The 24573-nt window shown below is 44.2% G+C and overlaps 1 protein-coding gene across 1 annotated transcript in view; it reads right to left on the reverse strand.

The window, feature by feature from the left end:
- Syne2 (spectrin repeat containing nuclear envelope protein 2) overlaps positions 1–24573 on the reverse strand; it is a 300335-nt gene that overhangs the window by 138044 nt on the left and 137718 nt on the right. Inside the window, exons 45-51 of the mRNA XM_057782661.1 lie at positions 22183–22524; positions 15456–15611; positions 14143–14408; positions 10704–12807; positions 8965–9287; positions 6417–6561; positions 5277–5495 (exon numbers count right to left, since the gene is read on the reverse strand). Coding sequence (XP_057638644.1) covers positions 5277–5495; positions 6417–6561; positions 8965–9287; positions 10704–12807; positions 14143–14408; positions 15456–15611; positions 22183–22524 — 3555 coding nt within the window. The remainder of the gene's footprint in view (positions 1–5276; positions 5496–6416; positions 6562–8964; positions 9288–10703; positions 12808–14142; positions 14409–15455; positions 15612–22182; positions 22525–24573) is intronic.

The raw sequence follows: 24573 nt of genomic DNA on the forward strand, positions 1-24573 counted from the left end.
ATTTATCAAGCACTGGTATGTACAAAACTCAGAAATACATAACTTATTACAATACCTACCTAGAAACTAGGAATTCTGCTGGCCCTGGACATGGGAAACAGCCTAAAAGGCTCCTGGGTCAGAAAGTTCGCTGCATTTCCATCCCCACACCCAAGCCCTGTGTCGATCCCCTTTAGCTACAAGACTCATTTATAGCATTCTGCCCTCCTACTCAATGTTCCAACAGTGGCCTGCCTTGCCGCTACAAAATACCACATCAGACAGCTGCACCTGCGGTATCATGCTAATCAGATCAGTGAGCAAGGCCCTGGATGTACCAGAGGGTGAGAAATTAAACCTAAGAAAATGCAAGAGTCCCAGCATCAATTACTAAAAGCTTCCAGGATCCCCAAAGTCTAAGGCATGCTTCTTCACTAATATGAAGGTCAAGTTGGTCAATTTTTCAATTGCTAGCAAAGAGAGGTACCACGGGATGGGGCTTCTTGGATCACGGAAATAATACATGTTATATTTATGATTATTGTTCAAATCTGTTACCAGCAATGCTTCTAATGCTTGCTGGGAAGAAGAGCCAAAGCATCAGGAACATGTGTGGCATCTGCTGGCCTGTCACTTGGGTCCTATGATCTACTGGGATGCCCAGTTGCTATAATATACCAGGTACAGAGGGAGACTGTTCTCTCCCTAAGGAACTCGGCTATGGAGTATGTGCCTCCCCATTTTAACCTGGTTCCCAGGTAGCAGCTACCCTGAACTAGATATTAGGACAGACCATTTCACACCTTCCTGCTTAAAATCAGCATGCCGACAAAGGAACTGCAATATGGACAGGACACTAATGAGAGATCTGAGGTCTCTAAAATGATTGGGGTTCAAAGAACCTTGCCTGTAACCCAGCTCTGTAACCCAGAACTTATCAGGGCTTCATTTGGTGCAGCCCTGCCCAGGAGCAGTGGCTACAAACGAACAAACGCAATGACCACGACCCCAGAGAGCATAAAATAAACAAAAAGGCCAGTAGCCCAGGCCTCTTCTGTTTCAGCTCTCCTTCCTGTGGACTGGTGCCCCCTTTCCAAAATGAACCACCTGTTGGCAAGTGCAGTCTCAGCTGTAAGACTGCTGTGGGGCTGATGATTGACAAGGAGACAGAACGGTTCATGCCAGGAGTCAGGCAAATGCTCAGTGTCTGAGGGGTATCTGTCCTCCACCCACCCAGACAATCCTGCTCGGGGATAAAGGAACACAAAGGGCATGAGGGAATTTTCAGCGATGACGGGAATGTCCTACATTTTTGTAGTCACGTGACTACATACATTTCTCGAAACTCAAAATTATTAAAGAAAGCCCCTAAGCCAAGAAAACAGCATAAAGGTTATGTACTGGTCCTCTCCCTTGGAAAAGTCTCTGTATCCCTTAGTGACTTTTCTTGGACATAAAATCCTAATAAAGCCCTATATAAATTGATGATTCATCATAAAGGTGAAGAGGATGAAAATCTATAGTTTAACATGCACACGCATGCACACGCGCGCGCGCACACACACACACACACACACACACACACGAGTAAAGGACAATGAAAATCTTGGGATTCAACAGCACGAGAGGCAGCAGCCAGCTTTCTATTCCCAGTCGTCTCTAAAGAAACGGCTTTGCCCCAGCACATCACGACCACCAAAACATCGAGCGATTATTCAAGGTCAGTTGTTCTAGCTTCCTTTCCGTTGCTGTGCTAAGAACACTCTGACCAAAAGCAGCCTGGGGAAGGTTACACTTTCGGACCACAGTCCGTCACTGAGGGAAGTCAGGGCAGGAACGCAAGCTGCATCTCGCTCACTCTCTGGCTCACACCCAGGTTCCTGCTCAGCTGGCTTTCTGATACAGCCAGGCCCACAGCAGGCGGGGCTAGGCCCTCCCATGTCAATTATCAGTCAAGACAACCCCTTACAGAATCATCACAGGCCACTGTGATCAGGAAATGCATCCATCGAGGTTGTAGAGTTGACAGCTGAAGCTAACTAGGGTATCAATAATGATATTAAGTACAGTCTGTCTAAAAAATTAAGGTGTTATGTTGAAAAGGGAAAAAGCTAAATCAAAAGGCAAATGGACTTTTAATTTGGAAATTTATAAAATGAATATTTCGAGTTTTTTTTTAAATCTGACTACTCAAACTGGTTAGTTCATAAAGATAGCTCTACATCAATCATTTAAAAACAGAAATTGTTACATATTGGATAATTAATATGGCTGTCAACTTGACAAGATCTAGGATTATCAGAGAGACAAGGTTCTGGGCATGCGTGGGAGGGATTAGCTCAATACATTAGTTAATTGAGATGGGAGGTCCCACCTCATGGAGTGGCACCATTCACTGGGCTGTGGTTCTGGCCTGAAGAAAGAGGAGACATTCAGTTAAGCACCAGGCATTCATCACTGCCCTCTTCCTGACAACAGATATGACGTCACTTCCTCCAGCTCCTGCCACCAGGAGCTATGGTAGACTGTCCTCTTGCACCCTGAGCCCAGATCCAACTTTCCTCCCTTAAATAGCTTTTGTCAGAGCATTTTTATCACAGCGACACACAGATAAAGGCACCAATGGTGCTAGTGGAATCTTGCATGTATAGGTCTTATGTGGATGTGGGAACTGCATCATTGCCAGTGAATGAATAAGAGCTACCTTAGGATCACACAACGGTGGGGGGTGTGCTTTCATGGATCACACAACAGGTGGGGGGTGTGCTTCCATGGCAGAGTGCTCGCCTAGCATGCACTAAGTCCTTGGTTTTATCTCCAGCAACAGATACATCCATATCCACACCAACACAATCACATCACCTAGTCACTCAGTGATCAGACATGTAAGCTGGAATCTTCTCTTAGCACTTGTGAACTCGGGCAAGTTACTCCACATTGCTGAGTCTTGCTGACCTCATGTACTGTTGGTAAAACTCCTCCTCTGGAGAGAGGGGAATGTGAACGTCTACCCCTCCACCTAAGGTTCTAAGGCAACCCCCCCTTCCTCCTAAAGTCCTAACAACAAACCCAAGTACAATTTCACAGAAGTACAGAAGTCTGCCCTGGGGACCCAATAAATGTATTGGGCTTACTTACAGAGTATGCGTGAAGGGTGACTCACAGGAGCCTGGCTGACCCCAAAGCAGTCCATCCTCAAAAGTTTTCACCCTGCCTGGAGGGTGGCTTCAGGATGTCACACAATGGAGTCCCTTCCCCTAGTCTCCTTCAGCCTATACACTCTAGCTCCTCCCCTAGGTCCTGAGGGCACAGCAATTGGGGCAGAAAAACACAGAAATGGCTAAGAGGAGTGGTTAGATGCTCCCTTGTGGGTTCAGTGGCCCTCCCACCTACTCCTTCCTGGCAGGAATGTCAACAGTCCACACCTTTTCCTTCTAAGGAGGGAATTTCAACACTGAGCAGGTACAATGGCGGTGGATGCCAGCAAAGAGGCACAGCTGCCCGCAGGAGGATGGGTCGGCCATCTGGCTGAGGATCGCCCATCATGTGACTGCAAACACCCTACTTAGAAATAAGCCAGGCACTGTATAAGTGCTCACTTCTGTTACTACATGTATGTGTGCTGGCCTTTGAAGAGTACAATTTGCTGGGCTGGGAATGGAGTACGGCTGGAACATGCTCGCCCCAAGCACAGAGCCCTGGCTCTGGCACAGCAAAAATCAGGTGTGGTGACACACATCTGTAACCCCAGCACTTGAGAGGAAGGGACAGAAAGGTTAGAAGATCAAACTCCTCAGCTACACAACAAGCCAGTGATGAGCCCGGGCTACAGGAGACTATCTGAAAAGAAGTGAATTTTTACAAGCTTCTGGTTTATCTAATTGCTTGCTTGAGTAATTAGAATTAAATGAGTAAAATTTAAATTAGCAAGCTGTGACTTCAAATGGATATAAAACAGTACCACGATAAAACAGGGAAAGCTTACACTCAGCCTAGGTTTGGATCTGAATAAACACTCTCCCTCAGCAGGGATTTACTGAGTGCCCACCGGGTACAAAGTATAGTGTCCCCTGGGCTGCCAGGTTATAATGGTAGCCAAGACCCCAGCTCCAGCCCCAGTCCACAGGACCTTGTCACAGCCTGCAGTTGGGGATCTTGGGCCAGTACTTAAAAAAAAAAAAAAAAAATCAGTCAGTGCCTCAGTTTCCCTATCTATCAAATGGTAATGATAGTTAATTCCTAAGGCCAATGCAAGGATCTCAGAAGCATGCGTCTGGACTGGTTTCTCAGCGGAGCATAGAGGCTAGGTGACTGGCATCATTGTGGACAGGCTAGCAGCCCGAACAGAAGCGCAACTGACAGAGTTTCTTGGAGTCTGATCATCCAAGAGACTGCTCGCCGATTAAGCCCCACCAGCACCACTGAAATGACACCAGTTTCAAGTCTATGAAGTTCTTAATAGGCAAATAGGATAGTGTCGAGCGCAGGCGACCTCCCACCAATTAAGTATGGACTCGGTACATTTCCACCTCCGGAAAACTCACCAGGAATTTTGAAAGGAAGAAAAGAGAGCTCTCAACTCACATTCTGATTTGTACTTCATTTATCATTATTGCACGATGGGAAGATTAGCAAATACTCTGACCTCGTGTGAGCTTTTTCATTTTCTTATTATGTGCAATACCTAAGTCCTAAACCATGACTAAGCTATCATCTGTGTCTGACAAATGCCAGAGAGGTCTTCTTTGAGGCAGTTTTCAGAAATTACCGTATTTCATAGTTTTAGGCCCACATGCAACAATCATAACTAATTTCCACAGTAACAATTGGAGTTGATTTCTAATTTAGTCGGTTATCATGCACGTTGCCCAGTTCTAACCTCTCATGTAATGAATGCAAAGACAGTTATTTTTAAGGATTAACTCAGCCTCGCAGCACAGATGCTTCAGCTTCACTCAGGAAGTAGTCACCTTCTTAATAATCATCTAAGGAGCTGGCTCGTAGGGTGATGGCGCTTGCTGCTCGCCTGGAGGAGACCTGAGTTTGATTCCTAGAGCCTCGTAAAGGTGGAAGAGGAATGTGGACTCCAGGGAGAGTTAGAGGCTACCTAAAGCAGCACCACTATTATGAAAGAAGCTGAAGAATTTCTCAGAGGCACTTGCCATTCCTAACTTGTACAGACATTCACAAAAATTGTCTATCCAATGTACAAATAAGAGAACACAGACGTGATGGAGAGGTGCTAGCTGGCCCCGTGGGGAGCTGCAGGGTTTGTGTGTGGACGACAAAGGCCTCACCTCCTCACTGATGAACTTCCACTCTCTCTTCAGGTCTCCACTCCACTGCTGCCACACCCTGGAGGCTTCCAGCAAACTCAGCCACTTCTCCCACAGAGCAGAGGCCACTGGGAGCACACACGCGCCATCGCTTTCTGTGCACCTGCATCTCAGGTGTCTGAGGACCTGGCGGAGGCTCACTAAGTCTCCTTGGATTGACAGGAGACTTGCTGTGAGGGCCTTAAAGAGAAAGTGACAGGACAGACACTGAAATATTACTCTAAACTTGGCACAGTTAAGAATTTTTTTTTAAGTGGCATATTTCATGTGGTGGTCTTGGTTGGTCTCGAACTCAGAGATCCTCTATCCCCTTGCCTCCCGAGCACTGGGATTAAAGACGCACACTTCCACCGCCTGGCCCATTTAGAAGTTCTTGATTTATTTGTCCAGTTTCTTTTTGGTAGATGAACTGCCTCATCTAAATTGTAATGACCAGTCAGCAGTGATAGCTCATGCCTTTAATCCCAGTACTCAGCAGGCAAAGGCAGGGTGACTGCAAGTTCAAGACTGGTCTAGGCTATGCAGCAACTTTGTCTCAAATATAAACAAATATGTAAATAAAGCTAAAGTATAACAGAAAAGCACCACAGATTCTAATAGATGAGAACAAACAAAACTCAAAATTGTTTCACAAGCTGGGGATGTTTCCAAGTCAGAGAGTGCTTGCTTGCTATGATTACAAAAGTAAACAGATCCAAAGGAAAACCAGGTGTGGAGGTGCATGCTGGGGACCCCAACACTTAGGGTAGGTGAGGTGTAGAAGTGGGACTTGGGACACAGGAGACTCTGTCTCAAATAAAAAATATAGAAAATGTCGAGATTTGACAGAAGCAGGGACTGTTCTGTTATGGATCTAATAACATATTTCAAAAAGTCAAGAAAGGGAGGAGTCAGAAAGGCAGGCTATGGTCCGGATGCTATGGGGGAGGGGAGGACTACACTGTAGATCTAATCAATTGGGGGGGGGGGGGTCAGCGTCATCCCCTCATCTCCCACTGGGACTCTTCTCGTGGGGGTTTGAAGATTTCTGTGGCTCACAGCAGAGCCGTGCTCTCTGCTGCCCCCATCTGGTTATTCCCCCGGGTCTTCACGCAGACTCACCTTACTCTGATCCAGGTTGGCTAAAGCTTCTTTGTAGGACCTGGGCAACGGGGACATGGACTGTCTGAGATCTGTCTCCATTTTCCTGAGCCGAGAGCAAATTTCCTCTTTCATTTTTCTATAGCATTTGTAATTCTCTAGGCACCTGAAGAGGCAGTTAGAAAAAAATATTCAATTTTATTTCTCATTGATCCACCCCCAACACATAAAGAAGGGGGTGCTTTTTTTGCTATTCAAGCCACCTACAGACAGCTTTAAGCAAGCAGATACAGTTGCCCTCAAAACACCAAATTAGACAGAGGGAGAAAGATAGATGATAGCTAGAGAAAGAGAGAGAGGGAGGGAGAGACAGATTGAGAGATTGAGTTTTTTATGTACTACTAATGAGCCATAAGTAGGTTGAATTCTGGGAGAAAAGGTACATAATGCTAAAGACGTCAAAAACCAAATAATAAAATAAAATAAAAATGTCTACATTTGGATTCATTTTGTTCATTCCGCTTGTTTTAGGGAGTTAATCTCAACTATAAAGAATTTCCCAAAGCCGGGCGGTGGTGGCGCACGCCTTTAATCCCAGCACTCGGGAGGCAGAGGCAGGCGGATCTCTGTGAGTTCGAGACCAGCCTGGTTTACAAGAGCTAGTTCCAGGACAGGCTCCAAAACCACAGAGAAACCCTGCCTCGAAAAACCAAAAAAAAAAAAAAAGAATTTCCCAGAATCAGGATGAAATCATTTACATAGTAAAAGCCTTTTACATATAAGAGCATTGATTAAAACAGGAAAAAAAAACCATTTACCTAACAAAAGGCAAGGTTAGGTAACAAGTCATCCCAAAATTTATATATGGATTGTGATTACTATTATAAAATATTTGTTATGAGGAAGAAAAAAACTAATGTTATAGTAAAAAGAAAAAAATGGGATAATTTATATTTAATTGTGATGTATTTTTAAAAACACCATACAGTTACATACACTAAGTAGGTACTGCCTAAATTATCCACTGAGAATAATTTAAAATTCTGTTTTCAGGAGCTGGAGTGTAGTTCAACAGTAGGGCACATGCCCGGCACAGGCATGATCTTGAGTTTAATCCCTAGTGAAAAAATAAAAAATTCTACAAAGAAAATAAGATCTCTCACACTTGAAATTCTAGCACTCATACTCAGGAAATGGACTGCCTTAAGTTTGAAGCAAAAGGCTAGTTTCAAAACAATGGCAAAACCAAACCTCTGTGTGTGTGTGTGTGTGTGTGTGTGTGTGTGTGCGCGCGCGCGTGTATGTGCGCACGCGTGCATGCATGCAACTGTAAGTATCATAGCATGGGCATGAGAAGGTCGGACATTAGTGTGAGGTGGCCTCTTTGCTCTCTGATCTTTTGAAATGGTCTCTCTCTGAACCTGATGCTTGTGGATTTGGCCATATTGCCAATAAGCTCCCAGGATCCTGGATTAGTTAACCCAGTCTTTACATCAGTATTACTGATGCAAACTCTGGCCTCATGCTTTCATGATAGGCACTTTACTGACTGAACCACCTCACGGCCGGCCTCCTACTCTGCTTGTATACATGCACACACATGTGGACAGAGGAAAGTGCTCAGAACTGTGTGAAAGCCAAGTAGGCCATCTAGTGGCCCGTTCTAACATCTTATCTCTTGAAATAGGGGTCACACACTGAACCCGGAGCTTGGCTGGCTGCCAGCAAGACCCATCAATCCTCTGGCTTTGTCCTCCTCTCCCCCTGCAGAACTAGGATACATAAGAGGACATGCCTAATGTTTTGCATGGGTTCTGGAGATTTGAAATCAGGTCCTCATGTGTGCAAAGCAAACAATCTTACACTCTAAGCCATCTTCCACCCCTCTCTGACCATCTAATGTCAAGTGTTAGCAAGGCGATGGGACAACTGGAATATCTGTACGTACCTGGTTTATTGGAAATTAGGGGGCCATTTAGTACTAGGAATTGTGTCCCTTTGACCTGGGCTGTCACACCCTTACATACCCCAGGGAGGTTCCTGCACCTTCAATATGTTCCTAGAAGCACTGTTGTTTAATGCAGGAAACTGCAAACAACTCAAACGTCCATTAACAACTACAGACAGGAAGGTGACTAAGCCTTATGGTCAACGTGATGAGCTTGAAAAATATGGAGTTACAGAATAAAAGAGTGAAAATAAAAAGAATAGGACACAAACACAGCAAAAATACAATAAAAAGAAACAATAAATATAAAATTTAGGGCATTTATTATTTCCTAATAAAGAAAGGAGAATTCAAGTTAATGAGATTTATCTGGGACACTTGGAGTATAAAGATGCTCACTTTGCCTCTGCCCTTTTACACTGGTTACACATTTTATATATACCATTATATGTATCAGATACTAAACAAGAATTAAAACAGAATGAAACTTAACATGGTTTTCTTTGGTGGCTTTTTACACTTTCCTATATCCAAATTTCCTCTGATGTGCACATTAATTATAAAGACATGGAAAATGATGTTCTGATGCCTGAAAGTATCCCTTAAAGACAGGCGACCTACCTTCTATCATCTGCTTCCTGGGCCTCCAGCCCCACCTTCAGGGCGGAGTTCTTAGAAGCTAGGTCTTGTAAAGTACCCTGCAGTTGCTCTTTGGCCTCAGGGCTGGAGATCGTCCCCAAGGTCTCCGTGAGGTTCCGGATTTCTGCTACTGTAGACTGCAATTCCTCTTGCTTACAGCGGGCCAGCTCCAAAGATTCTTTGGGATGGTGAAGGTCTGGTCTGTAGCACAGAAGCATGGCTTCCAGAGACGAGATGATCCCCGCTGCCCTCGTGACCAGCTCCTCGTACTGGGTTGCATTTTCATAGGCATCATCCAGGATATTCTGGTGAATTGGAGATTAAACACAGTCAGGCGGTTTTCTAACTTGGGAGACTTTTGCTACTCTCAAAGGTGGTGCATTCTTACATTAATATTTAAAACTGAGTAACTCAAAATAAAAAAAAAACAGCCACATTTTCTAAAAAAATCTAATTTAAACTTAAAATAACATCTCATTAATCTTGTCAGTTGATAAATAATTCTGACTCTGGGATTCTTGCACCAGGCTATGAATTAAATACAGCACTGTATATAATACATATAGCCTTAGTATCTATGAACAAATGGAAACAGCCCCAAAGCCAGACTTCTTGCATTTCAAATGAGCAGCATTATCTGCCACCAACTTCAGTTCAGGTACATCACTGAATGTCCCTAAACCCCAGTCTTGTGAAAACAGCAAGTGAATTTAAAGATGTCTTCCTGTCCAGCTCTAATCAAATTACTCATGGGTGGGGTAAGTTATGCAGAGTGTTTCTTGAAATTAAAAGCAAAAGGCGTATTAGAATTACTCAGCATTTCTTACAAAACTATTTAAATAGCACACGAGGATTTGCCACATCACTTTACACCTCTGCGAATTTACACCCCCTAGCTACAATGGAGTCCTTCCTAACATATTTCCCAACTACTGGAGGGAGACAAGGAGGCCGTTAGAGTTGTTCTGCAGCAAAACTCAGTGAGTGCAGCGACAGCTACTCAACCTTGCTGTTGTAGCAAGAAGGCAGCCACAGTCATTACATAAATAACAAGCATACATGGCCATGCCCTAATAAAACTTTAGTTTCAAATCAAGCACTATGGACATGATTTGGCCAGTGGGCCTTAAATTTAAGGGTGCCTACTGTAGACTTAGACGAATCTCACTCTCAATCCTGATGCTGTCACTGCTCTAAGATCCCCAGAAAGAGGTCCGGGCTTCTGAGATCCAAATTTTTATTCTTTCTTATTTTATTTCTTTCAGTGCTGGGAATCTAACCCAGGAGCCTTGTGCAGGCTGGACAAGCATTCTGCCAACGAGCTAAACCATTAAACAAGGCTAACAACAGCAGCCTCCACCCTCAACTCCCAGCACAATGTAACTTCTAAATAAGCTTTAGTTACTATCTGCTGCCCTTCCTTCTATGCTTCTACTCCCTATTGGTTACTATTGCTACACACAAAATCACTTGTGAATTCGATGGTGCTTAGGAGGGAAACATAGATAGCAGCTTCATCTTCTCTCCGATTTATGAGGCACTGAGGTTTGATGTTGAAGAACGAGTCAACATCGCAGAGCGGCTCACGGCCTTTAGAAAGCAGCTGGTCTTTCGCAGAGAAATCTCCTGTAGGGCCTGTACTATCTTCAGAAGTACTGACTGACATAACCAGGAGGAAAATAACTACCAGCCTCAAACGCCTAAGTTCAAAGACAACTTACCGAGCGCAAATCAATGTTTTTGTTCAGCTCCACATGCAGACCTTCAAGGTCCTGCAATTTTGCCTCCATGTCACTGGTTCCGGAAGTGTTTTCTTCTCTTTGTTCCTCAGCAACCTTCATGGCTCTGATACCACACACTTCGGCCTGAACTTGCTCACCAAATGCTTCCCAGGTCTCCTTCTCATTTTGAATATGTTGAGTCCCCAAATTTACACATAGAGGCTGCTGTAGCCGAGACTTTATTTGCTTGAAAACATGCAGGGAGTTTTCTAGTTTGTCCTGGAGAGCCTTTTCGTCCATTGCTTTCGGTTGCAATTCTAGCAGCATGTTCTGGAGATCCTCTTGAAGCCTAGCATTGTCTTCTGCGTTTAGCTTTAGCTGCAGCATCTCGCTCTCTTTGAATGAGTCGCCAAAAGCCTCACTTTTGCTTAGTTTCTTCATCAACTCATCACGCAAGCGTTTGGCTTTTTCAATTTTCTGAATCAAAATTTGTGCATTGAGCAGCGTGCTTTCTGGTGACATATTAGGGGCTTTGGGCAGTGATTTGGCCCTTTTCTTAATCTGCAAATCCATAGCCCTTATCTTACTTAGTAAGGCCTGGTACCTGTTGCGTGCTATTAAAAATATGTCTAGCTGCTTAATTTTTTCTTCCAGTTCCTTTTCCCTTTCAAGAACTTGGGTCTGTAACTGCTCGAGCAGCGAGCCATCCCAGGCTAGACCTTCTGAGTCAAACACTTCTTCAGACGTCAACACTTGTGAGATGCTGCCTCGAAGAGCAGCCAGCTTGTCTTTAAGATGGCAGAGCTGGGCTTTAGCATCCTGGTGCGGCTCTTGATGAAGCGGGAGAAGCTCGCCGAGCTGGAGGCTCTCAACCTCTCTCTGAAGCACAGCTGCTTTTTCGCGGAACTCTTGCTGAGACCTGATCTTGCGTTCCATTTCGTTACAGCTATTCTGGATGAGTCTTTGTGTTTGGCTGGTCCTGGTTTTGAGGTTTTTTAACCGATCATCCAGAAACAATCTCTCAAACACATCTGCATCCTTGTAGGCGTTCGTGAGTTCCTGAAGATGTGCTGAGATCGCACTCTCCATGTCTCTCAGTTGCTGCTGGGATGCCTTCAAGACGGCCCCTTGACGCTCCAGATCGGCCTCCGTGGAGGCTTTCTCCCACGTGGGAATCATCAGGGTCTCACCTTGTTCAAGCGCCAGTTGAGCCTTTTCTATTACAGCAAACAATTTGCTTCTTTCTTCCAACTTCAATTCTAGTTGCTGTGACCGCTGAGTTGATTTTAAAAGCAGTGCTTGGTATTGATTCTGTAAATCCTCCAGCAGGGTATTTAAAGCATGGCTCTCACATGCTGCGAGGCTGGGAGTGAGGCCTCTGGCCTCTTCCACCAGCACGTCCACTGCCTGCTGCTTACCCAGAATGCCATCATGAATCAACTTGCACTTTCTGATCTGAGCAAGGATGTCATCGGGGAGGAGGGAGATGGGGGCAGTGAGCTCGGCCACCATGTTCTTGACCCATAAGAGGGTCTCTTTCACCCTGTTCTTCAGGTCCCACTTCTTAATCCGATTCTCTGCCTCTCGGTTTAATGGCTCCAGTGCCTCCAGTTCCTTATTCAGATTATTTAGTGTGTCTTCCAGAGTTTCCTTTTCCCTTTCTCCCCAAAGTCTCTTCATCTGAAGCTCCGCTTGCCGCTTTAAACCAGAAAATTCATATTTGATTGCCTGGATCTCAGCGGCTGGGGCAACCATGCCCACGCTCTCCTCCTGTTGTTCTGGAGAGTTCAGACTTAGCTGTAGGCGCGGTTGCTGCTCATGTAGAGAAACCCCGATGTCCTGGGCCTTCTTCAGGAGGTAGGCGAGTTCACCGTGTTCAGTGGCTTGCTGAAAACATTTCCGGTGAGCCAGCTGCTCCACAAGCTCCCATCCGTGTTCAAGTTGCTTCATTTGGCTCTCCACCAGCTTTTGATCCTCAGGGCTCAGAAGGCTGGATAAATGGTCCCATTCCGTGTGAAGCTTACTCAGAGAGACTTTTTCTTTTTCTACGGATCCCAGGAACTTCTTGATTTTGCCCAGATAGGTTGTACTGTCTAGTGAGCCGCTAGAAAAAAGAATAAAAATGAAGAAATAAAGGGGAAGGAGTGAGGTGGAGAGAGCAAGGCATGGAAAATGCTCTGTAAATGGAACACCCTTCACTTAAGCTTAGCCTAAGACAGAGCAATTACTGCGGCATCCAAATTCCTTGTTACCACCCTTCCCTTCCACCAAGAATAGCTAATCATTTTAAATAGAAAATTATTTTAAGGGATAATGTTAAAAAAATAAAATCCATTTAGATATAAGCATAAAACCTTTATGATAAATATTTGCACGTTAAGATTATATATCTTAACTTATGTGTTATAACTATATGTCTACCATCTATTATTTTCAAAGCCAAAGGGAATATATATTTATTATTATTGTTGTATGATGGTGGGGAGATGACTCATGTCATGGAATGCATGTAGAGGCCAGAGGACAACTTTGTGGAGTCATTTCTTTCTCCTTCCGCCTTTAAGTAGGTTTAGAGAATTGAATTCACATCATCAGGTTTGGCAGCAAGTGCCTTTATCTTCTGAGCCATCTTGCTGATCCCCAGAATGCATACATTTATATTAAATAATTAAAATATATAACTTTCAATATGTGATAACATAAACCAATTATATTGATACCAGGCAACGACATATGTGTTTCTCCCTACCCCACAGGGCAGAATACATTATTTTTAAAGACTACTGAATTCCATAGTACCTACACATATACATGAGATATTTACACTATTAATAACTAATGTGTAAAACAGTACTTAGTAACACACACAAACACACACAGAGCATGAATCCAATAAAGTTTTCTTAAATGGTTTATGCTCACCCCAAACAAATCCTTATTTTATTGCTGCTGTTTGCTGGGGCTTGTTTGCTTTTTAAAAACATTTACTTGTAGGGTATGGGACACTTGTGTGGGCAACAGTTCTCTCCTTCCACCTAGGTCCTGAGAGTCAGACTCACGTTCTCAAGCTTGGTGGCAAGTGCCTTGACCAATAGCCATCTTTCAGGATGTTTTACATTGAAAGCTGAGTGACAACATAATGATATTATAAGGTGGGCTCTTTGGGAAGTGAGGAACGTCCCAGAAACTAGATGGAAGGTTTACCAGACGTAAGGTTTGCCAGCCTCTTAGACTTTGGACTTCCCAACTTCGAAAGAGTAATGATTGCTGTTCCATAGCCACCTAGTCTGTGATATTGTTAGAGGAACCCAAACAGACTAAACCAGTGTGCCCATGGGATCCGTTTCCGTGCACGATCTGAAAATCACGGCATCCTTCCACAGCACAAACTGGGCCTGCAAGGGAGTGAAGAACCCCAGTCCCGAATTCTTACACTTACGCTTTGAGACTTTCTGCTTCTGCCAAGAAGGTGTTCAGTAAGGATTCAGCTGCAACTAGCTGGTCTTGAAAACCATTCAGGAGGCCATACTGGCTTTCTCTAGCTTTCTTTAAAGTGAGAAGAGCCTGAAGTAGACTGTCCACATGATACGCTGGAGATCTGGCAGGGGGCAGAACCAGGGCTCTTCCTTCTGTTTCACTGAGATGTTGAGATTGTTCCAGAAGGTCAATGGCTTCTTTTCTGGCTTCCAAGTGGGCATATAATTCCTATGGGAAGCCATACAAATCAGCACACAGACGCACGCTCATTCATTCTCCTTCCTGCCCTCCTTCATTCAGATAGCATGCCCTATCCCACAAGCGAGTTATTTAATTTGCTCACATGGCCTCTGCTCTACAAGAATCATGTTAGGATCGAGAACACTGGCTCAGCATTTACTGTCTCTTAGGAGATCCTATTGCCTTGAAAGCCCTGTGATTTATAAAGGAAGACTTGTCTTGTTATTTCTATTACCTTTTTCCTGGTCTAGATTCATGTTTACTGTTCTGTAGAGCTGTCAGAAACACAGAGATCATTAAGAGCTGTGATCCTCAACCTTCCTAATGCTGAGACCCATTAATACAGTTCCTCAAGTTGTGGGGACCCCCCAACCATAAAATTATTTTATTGCTACTTCATAACTGTAATGTTGCTACTGCTATAAGTCATAATATCAATATTTTATATGCAGACGGTCTTAGGTGACTGCTGTGAAAGGGTTGCTTGACTCCCAAAGAGGTCGTGACTGCCTGAAAACTGGTAGAAAAATGGGTGATCACTGGCTGATCATGGCTGATCCCTGGTTGAAAGCCACTGACTTAGAGTTCCACTTTTCAAAACAAGGCCATGTAGGATTTTCAGGTTTGGTGGCTAAAAATACATTGTGACTGTTGATAGGCACAGGTGCCAAGCTAAGGAGGAGGCCCCAATGTACTTGAACATCAGGAAAATCAGAACCTGTCAGGTCAGAACACAGAGGACTGTGAAAGGGAACGATGGTGAGTCACAGTCCCCAAACTCTCACTCAAGTTCTTCAGGAACTTTGTGGAACAGAAAGAAGTCGAATGTTCATTAAACTCTCCCACTTTCTAAACGGTCAGCGTTACACAACTTACTGATTAGTCCATAATTATATAGTTACCAAACTGATCATCAGGCAAAGGTTAAATAAGACTTTTCACTCTACACAAGCGAGTTTTTGGTAATTAAAATATATTGTACCGCACTGGGTAAAGGATGCAATCACGCTGTGAGTGTTTTTCATGTTCCCATACCTCCATCCCTTTTAATTGTTCATTTCTTAACATAATGTCCAATTCTAAAGGTTGATTTCGCAGCTCGTTGACTTTCCGCTCATCTTGGGTGTTTTGCATGCTTTCTTGAACGTTGAGGGAAAGTTGTTTTGACAAAGTCATTTCCACAGCTGAGTTCTAAAAACATAAAAAGATTAATTGCTGAGTAGCCTCCCTTCCAAATGAACCACTTTCATCTTTCTTGATTAAAAACCATTCCAGTTGCTTCTGTTTACTCAGATTAAAGGCTTTAAAGAGGTGTATTTGGGTACTGCCAAAGGAGGACTTTTCCCATATAATAATACCTGCACTGGGACCCCTTCCCCCAAGATAAAACATTTTTGTTATGCTAGTATGGGATCTAGAGTTGCTTCATTATATACCGACATATAATTTACAATCTTATAGAAATGAAACAGATATGGGAGAGTCAACAGTTGTCAAACTCACACTTAGCATTCCTAAACTGAAGAGGACCGTGCAAGCAGTAGGCGCTCATTTTTATCTCCCGGAAGTTAAAATAAGTAGGTAAGTGTGGGAACACCAAGAAGCCATGATATGATTCGGTGGATACACGCACCAGCCAAGCAATCCCGCGTACCCACGCTCAACCCTCAAAACCTATGTGGTGTGGTAATGCTTATCTGCAATCCCGGGTTCCACCTCAGGATGAGAGGTGGAAACAGGAGAATCACCCAAAGATTATGGCCAGCTGGTCTGCAGCACAGACCATAGCAGCAAAGGCAGAGAGATCTGACCTTGATAAACTGGAAGGTGAGAACTGACTTCCAAAAATTATCCTCTGACCTCCACAGGTGTACCCGAGTGCCTGTGTGTAAGTATGTATGCACATACCCCCCACGACACACTAACTTAACAAACACTTACAGAAGGTGGGAAACGTGATAAATGAGGAGTTTGATCTTTTTTTGAATGTTTTAGGAACTTGTGATTATCAATGGGGCATTAGTGTTCACTTCTTTTTCAATAACTAGTTCCTTTTTCACTGTTTTTATTTTATTTTTTATTTTATTTTAGTGTTTGTGTGTGTGTGTGTGTGTGTGTGTGTACACGCGTGTGTGTGGACATCAGAGGATAACCTGCTTTCTCTCTGTCTAGTCCCAGGGATTGAACTCAGGGCCTTGGGCTTTGTGGCGGGTACCTTTACCCACTAACTCATCTCTAGAAGTATGTGTTGTTGAGCACTTGCATGTACCAGACACAACACAATAATTTTGTGAGGAGACAGGGGTGGAGACAGTGCCGAGGAGCAAGCATTTACCTGGCCTGTTCAAGGTTAGGACCACCCAAACCTCACAAAACAAAGCATATAGACAAACCAAGAGCACTTGGCACTCTGCACAGTGCTGTCATATGGAAACAATGGGGGACACTATGCAGGGAGATAAGGGACTCTCCACTGTATCTTTGTAACTGTCCTGTAAATCTGAAGCAGTTCTAAAATTAAAAGTTTGTATAAAATAACCACCAACCTGCGGTTTGACCAGCTCTCGTTGGTAAGAGAATCCAGGGACTCAGGGCATGGATTATTTTGAAATAAGACAGCGTAAGTCACTGCCTTGAAAAATGTGACCAATAATTACAATTCTGCGAGTTCCCTCTGGTTCTGAGACTCCAGTTCACTTGGGCTCTGGTTAAAATCCATGTAGAGGCAGCCTCAAAGGGGTACAGGCCACACTGATGCAGGTGGTGCCTGCCTCCCCTCACTTCCTCAGAAACCCCCACAAACGAACCTGAACACGAGAGAGGCTGCACCAAAGGCCTAGAGACCAGGCCCCAGAGAGACTTATCTGCCACCGCTATCCGCCAAGAATCCAGAGCATCTAACTCTCTCTTACCTGATGAGCTGGTGCCCAAGGACCACTGTTACCAGGGCATCACAGGCAACATCTGTAATGTCAGACCTTAGCGGTCAGACACTGTATGCTATAACACTTCAAATCACCCCCCAAAACCAGCTGCTCATTGACCCCCAAAGCCATTTTCAACCACAACAGAAAAGCCAACAGAGTCCCTCAAACGAACATTTCAAACGTAACAGGCAACATTCCTTTGGCTCACGCCAGGGAGGTTGGAACCCAACTTGGGCCCTGATTGGCTCCTGGAAAATTCTATCACTTCCTCCTGCCCTGCTCGTCACCCTCTGCTCGACTTTACTTGATTGTACATACTACTATAAAACATTTTATCTTAAATCATAAGACATATGAAGCATATATGATGAACAAAAAGCTCCCCATGACTAAAAACTTAGATACAGTTTTTGAAAAATGAATTTTATGCCCTGGCAATGCTGAAGCATTCATGAGCAGCCCATATATGGTGGTTCTGTTGAACTCATCCATATTGGGTTTCATGGTCTAAGTTGATGAGGATAACTGACCAGGTCTCTTCCCTAAGAAGGCAGCAGATCTCATTACAGATGGTTGTGAGCCACCATGTGGTTCCTGGGAATTGAACGCAGGACCTTTGGAAGAGCAGGCAGTGCTTTTAACCAGTGAGCCATCTCTCTAGCCTGAGCCATTTCTTAGTTAATAAGTAAGAAAACAAAGATTAAAGTGACACAATTTTCTATATTAGAGAAACTTAAAGACCCCCCGTATCTCCTTTGTTCATCTCTCAGCCCCCATTACTGTCACTCTGCGGCCCTCTGTGTTCCAGCCACAGAGGTCTTAAGCTACTGAAATGCCTCCTAGTGTGCCCCACCCAGTCCTCTGTCCAGGGCTCCCCATACCCAGCCGCAGGCTCTGCTAGTTCCAGCTGACCTCTGCATCTGAGTTGCGATGTTGCTTCCTGCAAGAGGCCCTCCCCATCCTACTGTGCAACTCCAACAACTTTGCTGAAGGCTAATGGGAAGGAAGGCTTCCGCAACTGGGCTCCTGTAATTCCCTAAGCGTCTGTAACTGGACTCTCGCTGGTTTAACTTATTAGTGTGTCTCCCCATCTCTAGCTGGAAGACCTATGAGAACGGAGGCCGTGTCTACATTTGACTCTGTTGCCTGTTTAATCATTCTTTAATAGAAGGGACGCAGACATGAGTTCACGCTAGATGAAAAACTAGGAAAGTTTCATTGAGCCTGTTTTGGTTGCTATCAATAATTGGCGGAAAAGGAAGTGCATGGAAAGAGATTCAGGATAAATTGGAACAGAATGATTTTCTTGTTTATTCACCATTACTTCCTTTTGACAACACATACAGTCCTAAGAGATTAGACAACCCTCACTTTTTACGACCTCTTGTTAATCCACTTGACCTGTACAGGAGGGTGGGAAGGGGACAGTTCAGTCTGTGCACGAAATCTAACAATGCTTAGACACCACATTCATAAAGATAGGCAGCATGCTTTAGACACCATCCAAACCCTTCCCACTTTCTTTTTGTCTCTAAGCCTGCCTTAATCACACCAATACTAAGACAAACTCAACTGCAAGTCCCAATCTAAAATACCATTTTCCATCTAAATAAAACTCTGAGCAATAGATTCAAATGCTATCCAAGTATCCAAGTAATTCCAGGCAGGTATGGCAACGCTTTCAACAAAACTCAACCATGCTATTCAGCAAAGGAAAATATCTATTACCCAGCACTGTGAAAGAAAGAGGCAAATGGGGGTTGGGGATGGACAGAGAGAGGAAAGATGGGGAGGAGGAGTAGATGGAATTAAACGATGAGGGAAGAAAAATTTTAAAAGTTCTTCTGGGGGCTGGAGAGATGGCTTAGTGGTTAAGAGCACTGGTTGCTCTTCTAGAGGACTCAGACTCTATTCCCAGCACCCACATGGCGCTCACAACCATTTGTGGTTCCAGTTCCAGGAGATTCTTCCAATACCCTCCTCTGACCTCTGTGGATGCACATGCATGCAAACAAACAAACAAACAAGCAAATATTTTAAATAGCTCTTCTGGAAAATACTTAAAATAGTCTGTTAAGGGGCTGGGCCATGTTAAAGAGATGACTCAGAGGTTAGGAGTGCTTTCTGCTTGATTCTGACAATCAGCGTTTGGATTCCCAAAACCTGTATCTGGTAGCTCTCAAACCCCTGTAACTCCACAGGCACCCGTGGATGCAGGCACACACACTCACAGAGATACACACACATAATAAAAATAAATCCTAATGCCAGGCGGTGGTGGCACACACTTTTAATCCCAGCTCTTGGAAGGCAGTGGCAGGCAGATCTCTGTGACTTTGAGGCCAGCCTGGTCTACAAAGTGAGTTCTAGGACAGCCAGGGCTACTTCACAGAGAAAAAAAAATCCTAAAAAAAAATCTGATGAAAGTTTCTCAGGAGTCCACAATAGCATGGAAAGTGAGCGTTAAATGCTTAGCGTTAGTTAGATGTAAGGCTGCAAAACTGTATCTCACATTCTACCAGAACAATTAGCACAAAACTGGGTGTCAATAAATACTTTACTCTATCTATCTATCTATCTATCTATCTATCTATCTATCTATCTATCTATCTATCTATCTATCTATGAGAGATTGTGCATATGTCACAGCACGCATGTGAAGGTCGGAAGTAAACTTTCTAAAGTCCAGGTAGGTTTTGGGACAATAGCTCAGGGCATCAGATTTGGCGGCAGGCATCTTTGCCCACCAAGACACTTCACTGGCACTCAGTCAATGTGTGTAATGAATTAAGGGCTTCCTTTTGTTATGACAGGCATTTTGTTTCATTTGCCTTTGTCTTACGGGATAGGGTCTCACTATGTCACCTACTGGAATAGCTGGGACTGTTAGGCTTGGCCAGTATTATTACCACAGTTTGGGATCAATCAGCTTTATCGTGAGAAAAACTGTTCTTTCACGTGCTCTGTGTGTTCACTATAGTGAGAGTCCCACCCGGTTATTCACACTGAGTTGTGGCAAGTGCTTCATTCCACCTGGATCTTATCTATCTACCAATAGATTTGTTCTCTGATCATCAGGGTTGTCGTTCAGCCTTGACATTGCTCTGAACTTTACACGGTATCATGTTACATGCGATGAAGAGATGACCGGCACTGGTAGGAGAAAAACTACATGCAGGTTCAGGAAAATATAACATTACAAAAGAAGAAAGCATGTTGCTACAGAATTAAAACTAGTTTTCTGTAATCCAGATTTAGGGAAATTATTTGATGTCTGTGCTGGTTAGTTTTATGTCATCTTGACATAAGCTAGAAGCATCTAAAAGGAGGGAACCTCAATGGAGATCTGGCTGTAGGGCATGGTCTTACTTAGCAATTGATGAGGGAGGGCCCAGCATTGTGAGTGGAGCCGTCCCTAGGCTGGTGGTCCTGGGTTCTACAGGAAAGCAGGCTGAGCAAGTAAGGATGAGCAAGCCAGTAAAAAGCACTCCTCCATGGCCTTTGAACCAGCTGCTGTCCAGGGTCCTGCCCCGCTTGAGCTCCTGTCCTGACTTCCTTCAGTGATGGACTCCATGTAGAAGCGTAAGCCAGATAAACCCTTTCCTCTCCCCAACTTGCTTTCAGTCATGGTGTTTTACCATAACAGAAACCCTAAAACTGAAGTCTTAAATTCCCCTAACTACTCCGAAAAACAACGAAACAAACCCTCTTTGCAGTGAGAATTCTTATCAATTAAGATTAAATGGAAGGTTCAAAGCCGTTTTCAAATGATGACTTTTCTCAGTTTTCAATGTTCTCTATTGAACCAAGCTTTTGTGGCAATCATGGGATAGAGACGTTAGGTTGCAGGTGGCTGGGCAGCTAGCCCCCTTAGCAACGCCATGTGTTTGGACTGCACTTGCTCTCCACAGGGTTAAGAGCACTCGCTGTATAATCCTTGGGACTGGAGTTCTAATGCCAGCACTCATGGCACAAGCTGGGTGTGCCGTGCAGGCCTTTAGCCCCCGTTCCATGAGGGGCAGAGATGGGAGGTTGGGTGGGACTTGCCAGATTCCACCCCGATGAGGGAATGGAAGCCCCACATTCAGGAAAAGTCCCTGCGTCAAAATCAAAGGAATAACATGGAGAGTACAGAGGCCTTCTGTGCACATGCAGGGGAGCATGCGCCTGCACATGACACACACACACTACACACACGTAGACATACGTGTATTCAAGACACACATACACATGCACACACACACACAAATGCAAATAAGTGACTAAATCTTTTAAATGTATAGCATACATAACATTTTTAAAAAGAGCCACAAGAAAGCATACATCTTCCTTCTCTCTGAGGAAATTCAGGGGCCTAAGTGCTAGCATTTTCTCACTAATGACCTGGCAACACTTCCAGAGGCACTGCAGTAGAGTTAACAAAAGAAGAGAAAGGCGTCTCTTCCTTTGCAACATTCTCTGATTTCATTTACAAAATGGACCAAACCGGGGGAAAAAATGAGCTCTTAGATATATATTTTTTAAAGCCGGGGAAATGGCTATAGCACATTTTTTTTTCTTTTGCCTTTTCTAATTTGCTTTTGTGCTCTTGACCCAAGAAACTGTATCTGATTACATATCGGTGAGAATAATCAGCCTAAATTGATGACTGACATTTGAACAGACTGCACAGTAATATTTCACCACGGAAATCTGGACCGTTTTCTGAGGGCTCTTTTGACAAGAGAGCTTCATAAATAGCCCGTCCTTTGAGGACTTAATTAGGAAATCAGAATGCTTGATTCGAGACTCTTTTGAAAGAGGTACACCTCTTTACTCTCAATCACGGCACTTACCTTGTTTGTTTCCCAGTTTCCCTCTGACTCTCCCACTGCCGCTGACTCCTGAGTGGGCTTGGGCGCATCAGAAGTGCCCAGCATCTCTCCAGCCGGCAGAGAAGACTTCGCATGTTTTTCTGTCGAGCCTTTGGATTGAAGGATGCTGTTGAGACTATTCTCAGTGTCCCGCTTGGCAGATTCAATTCTGTTTTCCAAATCCTTTTGTTTATACTTAAGTGATTTTATATCGTCTTTAATAATCTTCTGTCCTGCTGAAGATGTATTTTGCTTGATGGAGTTTGCTAATGCGGAAGCCTTCTTTAGTATGCCGCCTTGGCAACGGAGTCCACACTCCAGTTCCTAGAAGTAAGGGAAAGGCTGTTGTAAAAGCATTGCCATTCAGTTCTCAGGAGTTTGGTGACTTTCACAAAGTATTGACCAAGAAGACAATCACGAAGCATGTATTTATCAGAAAGAATCAATATTTCATCTTGGATTTTGCATGCAAATGGATGGAAATAGAAAACACTATCCTGAGTGAGATAACCCAGACCCAAAAATATGAATACGGTATGTACTCACTCATAAGCGGATTCTAGCCATAAACAAAGGACATTGAGCCTATAGTTCGCGATCCTAGAGAACCTAAATAATAAGGTAAACCCAAAGAACAAAAATATATAGATCCTCCTGGAAATTGGAAGCAGACAAGATCGCCAGGCAAAAGTTGGGAGCATGGGGATGGGGGGTGGGGTAGGAGGAAGGGGAGAGGGGGAGAGAGAAAGGAGAAGGGGAGGGTTGGGAAGAGCTTGGGAGAGTGGGATGTTGAGATAGAGGAAGGATGGAAATGGGAGCAGGGAAGGAGATATCTTAATTGAGGGAGCCATTTTGGGGTTGGCAAGAGGCTTGGCTCTAGAGGGGTTCCCAGGAGTCCACGGGGATGATCCCAGCTAGGACCCTGGGCAGTGGAGGAGAGGGTGCCTAAACTGGCCTCGTCCCGTAGTCAGACTGATGACTATCTTGAATATCACCATAAAACCTTCGTCCAGTGAAGGATGGAGATAAATACCAAGACCCACATCGGAGCACTGGACTGAGCTCCCAAGGTCCAGTTGAAAAGCAGAAGGAGGGAAAATATGACCAAAGAAGTCAGGACCATGAGAGGTTGGTCCACCCACTGAGACAGTGTGCCTGAGCTAATGGGAGCTCACCAAATCCAGCTGGACTGGGACTGAACGAACATAGGATCAAACTGGACCCTCTGAATGTGGCTAACAATTTAGGCAGACTGAGAAGCCAATGATAATGGCACTGGGATTTGTTTCTACTGCATGTACTGGCTTTTTGGGATTCTTGTCTATTTGGATGCACAGCTTCCTAAGCCTGGATGGAGATGGGAGGGCCTTGGACTTCCCACAGGGCAGGGTACCCTGACCTCTCTTAGGACTGGAGGGTGAGGGTGAGTGGGGGAGCGGGAAAGAAGTGGAAGGAGGGGGGGAAGTGGGAATTCTGATTGGTATTATTTATAAAGTAATAAAAGTAGAACCAAAAAAAGAAACTTTGGGGAAATTTTCAAGTCACTGTGGCACCCCACATCAAATCCTCTCACAGATTCCATAAGAAGTAGGGAGTGTGCCGCAGGTAAGGGGAAAAGTGTTCATGGCACAGTTTGTAAAACACAGGAGGAGGCCAGTAGGCATTTGCTGGATATATTTTATTTAAGAGACAACCTCTGGGGCTGGAGAGATGGCTCAGTGGTTAAAAACAGTGGCTGCTCTTCCAAAGGACCTGTGTTTAGTTCTAGCACCCATTGGATGCTCACAACTGTCTATAACGTCAATCCCTTTTTTGGCACTTCGGGCCAGAATACAGGCATGACCACACCTATTAAACAAAAGATGTATGCATTATGTATGTATGTCTTTAGGGGTAGGCAGGGTTTCATTATGTAGTTCCAGCTGACCTAGAACTTCCGACATAGCTGGCCTTGAACTCACAGAGATGCACCTGCTTCTGCCTCTCTAGTGCTAGAATTAAAGGCATGGGCCACCATGCCCAGTGATGTACCTATATTTCTTTGATATGTGTGGGCGCTTATGTGTCTGCATGCATCTGTATACCGTCTCTCAAATAAAAAAGGAAGATTCAGGCTTTTCAAAACTCAAACATTGAATGTGTACCTGCAGCATGGAAAATATCAGAAAGGATTGAAGAGTCCTTCGGGATGCCCATATCAATCTAATGCTAGTCTTTAAAATTAAAATCTAATTCTATACCAGGCACTACTCAGGCTGCTGTACTGACTGTACAAGCAGTTAGAAGACAAGGGTGTTTTACACATGTAGGTAAGAGCACTGATCCCCACTTGAAAGGGCTGGGTGCTTCATGAGGAAGAGGAGAGGAGGAGTA

The sequence above is a fragment of the Chionomys nivalis genome, chromosome 10, assembly GCF_950005125.1.
Source record: "Chionomys nivalis chromosome 10, mChiNiv1.1, whole genome shotgun sequence".
NCBI classification, from domain to species: domain Eukaryota; kingdom Metazoa; phylum Chordata; class Mammalia; order Rodentia; family Cricetidae; genus Chionomys; species Chionomys nivalis.